This window comes from Amblyomma maculatum, chromosome 3 (genome assembly GCF_055883805.1).
Source record: "Amblyomma maculatum isolate TAMU_Amacu chromosome 3, ASM5588380v1, whole genome shotgun sequence".
NCBI lineage: Eukaryota > Metazoa > Arthropoda > Arachnida > Ixodida > Ixodidae > Amblyomma > Amblyomma maculatum.
In genome coordinates this window covers 149,306,949-149,317,201 of record NC_139346.1, presented here as the reverse complement: position 1 = coordinate 149,317,201, position 10,253 = coordinate 149,306,949, and the positions used below count along the sequence as shown (strand labels likewise).

General features: G+C 50.2%; 1 protein-coding gene across 1 annotated transcript; it reads right to left on the bottom strand.

The window, feature by feature from the left end:
* Positions 1–1,594: 1,594 nt before the first annotated feature.
* Positions 1,595–4,053, bottom strand: LOC146196404 (uncharacterized). The gene is made up of 3 exons (XM_084598157.1): positions 4,016–4,053; positions 1,958–2,966; positions 1,595–1,727 (listed from the first exon to the last, which is right to left on the bottom strand). Coding segments are annotated over exons 1-3 (1,014 nt in total). The 5' UTR covers positions 4,019–4,053; the 3' UTR covers positions 1,595–1,725.
* Between the last annotated feature and the right edge of the window lie 6,200 nt (positions 4,054–10,253).

Genomic DNA, 10,253 nt, shown 5'->3' with positions numbered 1-10,253 from the left:
TTCGTGACCTGGTTCGTACCTATATTGCACAACCACGCACAAACACTGGGACCGTATAGTGCACTTTATGTAGTCAATCTCCCGTCCTGGCTCACTGTTCACCTTTTCCTTAATAAAAAGGGTCGACCTATAGTGGTTGTTGGTGGAACTATGTCCGCAGAAGTTTCTGCAATAAAAAGCATGGCTGTTATAACACAGTTTGCAAGTTGTGAATACAAAATTCATGCGTGCATTCACTGCTGTTTGCAGATTAGCGTTCAGCTATTTCCCACCACCGATGCTGATCAATATGGCCGAGGATTTTCGTAATTATCAACCGCCCCTAATTTTCATTACATTGAGTATGTACTAAAAGACACGAGCTCAGAGCTTACTCCTCTATGCCCTTCAGTACAGGCGGGCCCGCCTGGAATTATGACGTTAAATACTTTCAATGAAACACCATATCGCAATGTTTTAGCAGCACTATCAAAGGCGAGTGTGACCTGGGACAATGAGATTGCGCACAGTGATTGGTTGAGTCTCATCATCCTTACACCACGGTCAGAGAATGTGTAGGGAGAGAATGCTGTTGAGCGCCACATCCTGATTTATGCAGCTTGCACTTAGATTCCGCATTACAGCAAAGAGCTTGAGAAACACACTAGTGTCTACAGAGATATGGTCCTTTGTCAGGAGTCTGGAAAGGTTTATTTTTTACTATCTAGAAAAGAAACCACTCCTCACCTTAATTACCCGCGAGCCACACATATTAGAGATGTCAGTACCCATTTCCTTCGTTGTATTTTTAGCCACACACTGCAAATGAATTCCTATGCTTTAGGCACGAGTGGGAAAAGCTGTTGGAGCTGAGCTTCGCGTCTTAGCGCATCAGACAGCGTGAGCGAACTGGCATTAATATCGAAATGCCTCAATCATCTGAAGGCAGCGACTTTGTCACCCAATGGATGACACACATCTAGGCAAGGAACGAATAGGGCTTTGCACTCTATAGAGTTCTTTCCCATAGAAACACCGCGACACCCACCACAAAGCCGTAAGCGCCCGAGACTACGGCACGGATATCTAAGGGGCTCAGGTTACAGGATCGGGAGACGGATTCAAAGCCCTCGGTGGTACGTCCTGTCGCCCCTTTCGAACCTGCAAGGGAAGTGTCGCGTCCTATCTTTGCGGTTTCCGCTACGGTGGCCACAGACCGGAGGTGGTAAGCAAGAAGATGTGCTCCGAAACGCGGCTGTACGGAGAGTGACATATACTCCAAACACCACATCGAAATTATTGCTTGATGACTGCCTGAATGTCTGTCTCTCCGACTGGGCCAACTAAAAAGTTCACTCATGCGCAAAGCCGTCCTTCAGCCTTCTTAAAAGCACGAACCTGCCACTTTTATGGCAGCGGCTGACTGAATAATGGTAGTTGTGACGAAATGGCTTATATAAAATATGCAGCAGTAGCTTCCTTGAACTAAATATTAAGTTGTTAATTGTCTCACCTATGTAGAAATGAAGTAACTGTCTATTAGGAGGTAGAAAATGACTGAATAAACTGATGAAGGGGATATTATTACGTGATAGGTAAACAAAGATACACAACATTTCTTATTTCGATAATTCAATAATAATTTATTCGAGTTCCAATTATCAACGCAACACGAAGAAGCGTTCTGGCCTTGTTCAAATTCATTCTTGGTGGTCCATGAAGTTCGCCATGAATTGGAAGGCGTTCTTCTGAAAAGGGAAACAAAAAAAAAGTCAGTAAGGCAGTACCACGCTGCCACATTATAGTATAAAGTGAAATGCGAGGCCTCAGAAGTGAATATTTTGGATACACGATATTAGTATGTTCGTGTTGAATAGTTTTTCACCAGTAACACAGATTCGTTTGCAACGATTGCAGAAGCTGACCGCCTATTCCACACTTTTTCTGTGATTCAAAAATGAATAACTAGAATACTCACACTTCTTGCGGAGGAGAGCGCCGTAGTGGTATGGGGTGCCGAGGCCATAGCCGTAGTTCAGGCCGTAGCCAAGGAGACCGTGGCCGTAACCGTAGTGGCCGACACCATAGCCGAGGGTGCCAACACCGTAGCCGTAGACTGGGGCAGCGTGGTAGGAAGCGATGGCTGGAGCAGCGTGGGCAACGGTGGCCACAGCTGGGGCGTGATGGAGAGTGGTGGTAGCGACGGCTGGGGCAGCGTAGGTGGCAATGGCTGGGGCAGCGTGGGCGACGGTGGCAACAGCTGGAGCAGCGGCGTAGGTGGCAACGGCTGGAGCAGCGGCGTAGGTGGCGACCTTGGTCACAGCTGGGGCAGCAGCGTAGGCAACCCTGGCAACTGGGGCAGCGGCGTAGGTGGCGACCTTGGTCACAGCTGGGGCAGCAGCGTAGGCAACCCTGGCAACTGGAGCAGCAGCGTAGGTGGCAACGGCTGGGGCGGCATGGGCGACAGTAGCGACCCTGGTCACAGCTGGAGCAGCAGCGTAGGTGGCGACTGGGGCAGCAGCGTAAGAAACCCTGGCAACTGGGGCAGCAGCGTAGGCAACCCTGGCAACTGGGGCAGCAGCGTAGGTGGCAACGGCTGGGGCGGCATGGGTGACCGTGGCGACCCTGGTCACAGCTGGAGCAGCAGCATAGGTGGCAACTGGGGCAGCAGCGTAGGTGGCAACTGGGGCAGCGTGGGCGACGGTGGCCACAGCTGGAGCGGCGTGAACGGCAGTCACGGCTGGGGCAGCGTGGTAGGTGGACACAGTGCGAGCGACAGCTGGGGCAGCGACAGCGTAGCTAGCAGCTGGAGCATAGCTGTAGCCGAGGCCAAGACCAGAGTAGCCAATGCCGTGGGAAAGGCCGTAAGTGGAGAGGCCGTAGCCACCGTAGCTGCCGTAGCCGCCGTAGCTGCCAAGGCCGTAGCCTCCGCCAACGTAGCCAGCGAAGGCGCTGGTGGCCAGAGCGAGGAGAACGCAGGTACGGAACTGCGGATAGGCGCAGAAGAGCGAAGATAATCAGAAAAAAGATGGTTTGTAATGTTCAGAACAGATTACAACACTTTTCGTCTTTCGCCAATTTTATTTAATAAGTTAGATTTTTAACTTTAGAATACAGTTACGTGTTGATGTTAGGTATGGAGTGCGTCACTCTAAACGTTTATGCAGATTGCCATTCTTTACTAAGTGGGCGTTAGCATATAAAACTATACTTTTTGATGACAAAAAGCTCCCAGATGCTTCAAATATATATTGCAAGGATTACTGACCGGCAACGCGGCATTCGTAATCTGAAAGGATCAACCGAATCCGGCTTCTGATTGAGTGTAGACCTCGCTATTGGCTCGTTGATAAAGGCAATATGAGAGTATTGATGCGTAGGTTTATAGCTATTGAATCTTGGTAATCCGATAAATATACTAGCCACACGATACGCAGTTCAAGTAAATAACTCCGCTTCTTTCAGCCGAAATCTTATATTACTTTAATTTCATACGCCGTAATCAATTTCATAAATCATCATAATACATAGTAATACACCTTTAACTGACCAGGCTACAGAGCGATTATCACTTTACATTCGAATTGACGAAGATTGAGTTATCAAAAAGATGGACAGGAAGTCACTATCACTCACAGCTTTTCGCTCTCATCTTTAATTTTTGATATGCGTCACTATAAAAGTTGCTTCTGTTGGGAAAGGTTGAGGGTCGCCGGAAAAGGGGTAGGCAGCGAACGCGATGGTTAGATGGCATCCTCGAGGCACTGCAGATGAAGTTATGTGATGTTAGGAAGATAGTGAGAGACCGGAAAGCGTGGCGTGACATGGTCCACAGGGTCACGAAGAGTCGGACACGACTGAACGACTGAACTGAACTGAAAAGTTGCTTAAGAATGAAATGCGATCCCTTAGCTTAATACTAGAAGCTTAGGAAATAAACGCGGGGATGGTCTTTCGTATGCCTACGATCTCGAAGTTAAGATCTAATCCTGCGTGGAGTACGCGTTAAAGAAGGAAAATGATCCGTGGTTCTCACCATGGCTTCGGTGCGTTGACAACGGAGGAGCAGACGCTTCTGAATTTGGACGGCATCTGCTGTTTCTTTTATACGCGAAGCCTTCTTAGCCTCTGGCTTACTGCAGGATGGGTGTGACGTATTTCTGCGGATTCAACCGGTTCAAGAACTTCGGAGTGGAACAAGGGAAACTCGTGTACTCTCTTCCTCATGGCGTGAAACCCGCAATTCAATCCCGTTCTTTCTCTCACGTTGGGTGAGGAGAAGTCTAGGTCACTTTACGTCCGAGAAATGTTACGTGCGTTGCTTTCGAGTAGGTTGCCGCCTTATAATAGCAACCAGATTCCAGTATCTTAAGGAGGTATTTAGAATTCAAGGGCTGCGTGCTGCAGCTTTTTCTCGTTTAGCTTATGCGGGTGAGGAATATGATCAGCATCTAAAATGACCTCGTGCTCTCCTGTAGTAGTCAAATCTAATACCCACATCACTGGTAAGTGCTGCGCTACGGACTTTCAAATGACTGCCTTCCCGACTGAAGTCCGTATATACTGATTTTGCCTAATTTTGGCGCTGGATTGTGTGTCATGGGCTGTCAAAATGAAAAGAACGGACACTATCGAGGCATGAATATCATCACTCAAAGGCGTTTGCCATTGCCCTTTGGATATTATAAGGTTATTGATTATACAGCCTGTTTGAGAGAAAGTCAGGCATATCTTAAACTTTTTTTTTTTTTATTGATAACACGTTAGGTTCCACTAACGAAAATTCCTTACTTATGGCGGCAGATATTGAAAGCCACAATAAATTTTCTCGCTTACTTCTGGCATAAATACGCAAACGCTGTCTTTCCGAAGCATTACAAAGCTTAAATTACAGTGTCCTTCATCAGGTCGCACATTTCGCATTTTCTGACACAAAAATGGAAACTTTCAGAGGAATGAAAAAAATTAACACATGGCAAAACGCCGGTATAAACAGCTCAAATAAACTCTGAAATCAAAAGGGCTGCTTGTGAAAAGACGAATCCACTTTGTTTATAACGAGTGCGAAAAACATGCCTGCACTTATATAGCTTAAAAGAAAGGAAACAAAATGTCTCCGAACGCTGTTGCTATACCTGATGCGCATTGGATGCATAATATCAAGCAGTTAGAGTAAGAAGATCTTGAACAGCAGCGTATAGTATGGAAAAGCTGTTTCTTCATATATTTTTTCAACAACATCAATGCTTGAGAAAGCAAGCTGAAAAGGTCAGGCATATATTAAAACTCAAAAGATACTGTTTGCTTGATTGCATAACATACCATGCATTATTGGTTCTAGGGTGTATGTTAATGCAGTTTTCACTTTCTTTCACATCGGAAAGCTCTTCACTAATATGCGCAGCATGCATTCAAGCCTTAATGCAGCAAAGATGCACCTTCTAGGGTTGATGAGACGTGAAATACGTAAGGCATATCTGATTCAAAAAATATTGTAATAGGGCGTTTATTGAAGCTCAGATGGAGAGCTGTGAGGACAGGACCTTGCAACGGCGAGCCCAGCGTACTTCGTCTTCGTCGCACAACGCACAGGTGCATGTCGATGGCGATGACTATCACAGTACATTTTCCCCCCGGGTAAAAAAAGGAGCCATCCTGGCGACTTATGGCGCGGAAAGCACAGCGGGGTCATAGAATGGCTTCAATCGGTTCACGTGAACTGTTTCACGACCACGGCGACGCAAGTCTGCAGAGGGCGTGACGGGCTCAACTACGTAGTTGACTGCAGATGTTTGCTGGAGGACCCTATATGGCCCGTGGTAGCGAGCAAGAAACTTCTTTGAAAGGCCAGGGGTTGTGGAGGGCACCCAGAGCCACACCAGTGTGTCCGGGAGATATGGCGAAGATTCGCCGGTATCACGGAGGTATTTTTGTTGCCACTGATTTTCTGTTGTGAGAGAGCGGGCGAGCTGACGGCATTCTTCTGCGTACGTGACGGCATCGGATAGCGGGGAAGATTCGGAAACGTCAGGGCGGTAGGGAAAAAGTGTGTCCATAGTACAGGGTGGCTCGCGCCCGTAAAGGAGAAAGAATGGAGAGAATCCAGTAGTGGCCTGTGTCGCGGTGTTATATGCGTAAGTAACAAACGGTAGAACTTGGTCCCAATTGGAATGGTCGGTGTTCACGTACATAGCCAGCATGTCACCGAGAGTGCGGTTAAAACGTTCTGTCAGTCCATTCGTTTGAGGGTGGTACGAGGTAGCGGTGCGGTGTATGATGCGGCATTCTTTCAGGAGAGCCTCAAGAGCGTCTGATAAGAAAACGCGTCCGCGGTCACTGAGCAGTTCGCGAGGGGCACCATGGCGAAGAACCAGGTTTTTCAGAATAAAGGCAGCCACGTCGCGTGCGGAAGCAGAGGGCAATGATGATGTCTCAGTGTAGCGGGTTAGATGATCCACTGCCACGATAATCCAGCGGTTGCCAGCTGAAGTTGTAGGAAGGGGACCGTATAGATCTATGCCGACACGATCAAACGGACGGGCAGGACAGGGCAACGGCTGCAACGAAGCAGAGGACTTGAGAGGAGTTTTTCGGCGTTGGCAAGACTGGCAGCAGCGGACAAAATGGCGGACAAAGCGGTACATTCCACGCCAGAAGAAGCGTAGACGCAAGCGCGTGTAGGTTTTCAACACTCCGCCGTGGGCGCACTGGGGATCAGTATGGAAAGCAGCACAAATTTCGGCGCGGAGATGACGGGGGATGACTAAAAGCCACTTCCTTCCGTCGTGAAGATAATTGCGGCGATAGAGCAGCCCGTCACGAATTGAAAAATGGTGAGCTTGGCGGGCAAGCGCCCGAGACAGACGACCTGGAGAGTGACTTGAAAGAAAGTCCAGAAGTGTAGATATCCACGGGTCGCGCCGCTGTTCCGTGGCCATGTCAATAGTGGCAAGCGAAGACAAATCGTAGGCGCAGATCTCATCAGGCAACGAAGAGGGAGGCAGCGGTGAGCGCGAAAGAGCGTCCGCGTCAGTATGCTTGAGGCCTGAGCGATATATGACACGAATGTCATACTCTTGGAGGCGAAGAGCCCAGCGAGCAAGGCGGCCGGACGGGTCCTTGAGGGACGCCAGCCAGCACAGAGCGTGATGATCAGTGACCACATAAAATGGTCGGCCATAGACATACGGACGGAATTTGCCGATGGCCCAAATAATGGCCAAGCATTCTCTTTCCGTAACAGAATAATTGGACTCTGCCTTGGTCAAGGTGCGGCTTGCGTACGCCACCACATAGTCTCGGATACCAGGTTTGCGTTGGGTGAGAACGGCGCCTATCCCAATACCGCTAGCGTCAGTGTGAATCTCAGTTGGCGCATTCGGGTCGAAGTGGCGGAGGATGGGAGGCGAAACCAAAAGACGGCGTAAAGTGTTGAAGGCGTCATCACAAGCAGGTGTCCATGCGGAGAGGTCGGAGCTACCGGAGAGGAGCTGGATGAGAGGAGCAATAATAGAGGCGAAATTTAAGATGAAGCGGCGAAAGTAGGAGCATAGGCCAATGAAACTTCGTAGCTGCTTCAGTGATTTTGGGCGTGGGAATTCGGCAACTGCACGAAGTTTGGTGGGATCGGGAAGAATGCCATCCTTAGAAACGACATGACCTAGAATTGTTAGTCGGCGAGCAGCAAAGCGGCACTTCTTCAGATTCAGTTGGAGGCCGGCGGTAGCGAGACAAGTGAGAACGTCCTTCAGTCGGAGCAGGTGGGATTGAAAATCGGTAGAAAAGACTACGATATCATCGAGATAGCAAAGACAGGTTCGCCACTTGAATCCACGAAGCACAGTGTCCATGAGGCGTTCAAATGTGGCCGGGGCGTTGCAAAGCCCAAAGGGCATGACGTTGAATTCATATAATCCATCTGGTGTGATGAAGGCAGTTTTAGAGCGGTCAGCGTCAGCCATTGGCACCTGCCAGTAGCCAGATCGTAAATCCAACGAGGAGAAAAACTCGGCGCCCTGCAAGCAGTCTAGTGCGTCATCGATGCGTGGCAGAGGATAGACGTCCTTGCGCGTGATCTTGTTGAGCCGGCGGTAGTCGACACAAAACCGGAAGGAGCCATCTTTCTTAGGTACCAACACAACTGGAGACGCCCAGGGACTGTGGGATGGCCGAATGACACCCCGACGGAGCATGTCGTCCACATGATCAGCAATTACTTGGCGCTCCGAAGCCGACACGCGATAGGGGCGCTGGCGCAAAGGTGCAGTTTTACCGGTGTCGATGGTGTGCTCTACGACAGACGTGCGGCCCAAGTCAGTTTGAGGAAAGTCGAATGAAGAAGCGAAGTTCTGCAAGAGGGCGACAAGTTGATCACGTTGCGCAAGTGGAAGATCAGCATCAATAGCATGTTGGAAAACGTCGGAGGGCGTCGAAGCGGTCGCAACATCGCAAGAGCACAGACTAGCGTCGAAGGAGGGGGTTGAGTCAGCAAGAGTGGTGATATGACTGGGATCAAGCTCTTCAAGACGTCCAATGCATTCGCCACGGAGCAGGACTGCTGGGCAAGAAAATGGGTTCGAGGCGTAAAGTGCACTCTTGCCGTCTTGAATTTCGAGAACAGCGAACGGAAAAAGGAGGCAGGGATGACGGGAGGTGGCTTCGGAAGGTGTAAAAATCGCAGTCAAAGGGGTTACCCACTCACAAGACAGTGGTACGAGGGCAGCAGAGAACGGAGGAATGTCGGTGTCATGGGCGACGAGAAGTTTTGCAGTGCGGGGAGGGGTATCACAAAAGGGGGCATCACAGAGGGGGGCGAAGGCAATTTGTGCACGAGCACAGTCAATAACGGCTTGATGAGTCGATAGAAAATCGTATCCGAGGATGATATCATGCGAGCAGTTCGGCAGAACAATAAACTCGATGGGGTACAAGACGTCTTGAATGAGCACACGGGCTGTGCAAGATGCGGAGGGGTGAATGTGCTGTGATGAGGCGGTGCGGAGCGAAAAGTCGGAAATCGGAGTGGTCACTTTGCGAATTCGACGGCAGAGCGCTTCACTGATGACGGAGACGGCTGCACCGGTATCGACGAGAGCGAGAACTGTGGCGCCTTCTACAGAAACTTTGATAACATTAGCGGGACGGCATGGAGGACTTGAGGAATTCGAAACAAGCGCAGTTCTTGCCCCCGGAACTGCGACTGTTAGTTTCCCTCAACGGTGCTGGTAGAACGTCGCAGCATTGGAGAAAGCGATCGGCGCCGAGGAGAATGTGATCGACGAGTGGTATAGGTTTGGCGATCTTGTGGGACAAATTGAGAACCGGGCGGAATCATTTGCGAGCGTGAGTCGGTATCGTACGGGTAAAATCGAATGTCAGGCTGTGAAGGTTGGAGGCGCTGGCGACAAAGGCGCGCAACATGGCCCGGCCGACCGCAGGCATAGCAAATCGGAAGGTTGTCCGTAGTACGCCATGGTTTCATAGGATGTGGGCGGAATCTTGAGGGTGGGGCTTGAAACGAAGGCTCAGCATGCGGCGGTGAACGGTAGGCAGGGACCTGCACATAGGAGCCAGACGTGGGCGAAGGTGGTGGCCTAGCCGTTACTTGGGCATACGTGAGAGGTGCCGTCACAGGCGGCACCACGGGGTTGGACGGCAAGGCATCAGCGACGTGTTCTTGCACGACACGGCGTATAGCAGGGGCCAAAGATGGAGCCAGTTCAGGAACGAGGCGGCCCGAGTCTTGAAAATGGGGAAGGAGTGAGATTTGACGTGCGACCTCTTCACGAATAAAATCTTTGATCTTTTGATTCAGCGGGCTCCCTTCAGAAATTGGCGAACCACCCAGGGCTAATGCGGATACGCCTTCGTCGCACACACTGGAGCGGCGCCTAGAAGCGCGCCGCTTGCGGAGCTCGTCGTAGCTCTGGCAAAGCTTCACGAGTTCACTAACGCTGGTGGGATATTTCGCTACCAGCATCTGGAAGGCGTCCTCAGAAATGCCCTCGAGGATGTAGCGGATTTTGTTTGCTTCCGGCATGGCCGGGTCGACTCGTTTGCAGAGATCAACGACGTCTTCTATGTAGCTGGTAAAGGTCTCATCAGCGCGCTGAACACGATCGTGTAAACGTTGTTCGGCACGAAGCTTACGCACTGCCGGGCGGCCGAACACTTCCGCGAAATTCTTTTTAAATGTCGACCAAGATGACAGGTCAGCCTCATGGTTGCGAAACCAGAGGTTCGCCACGTCCGTCAGATAGAATATGACGTTACTG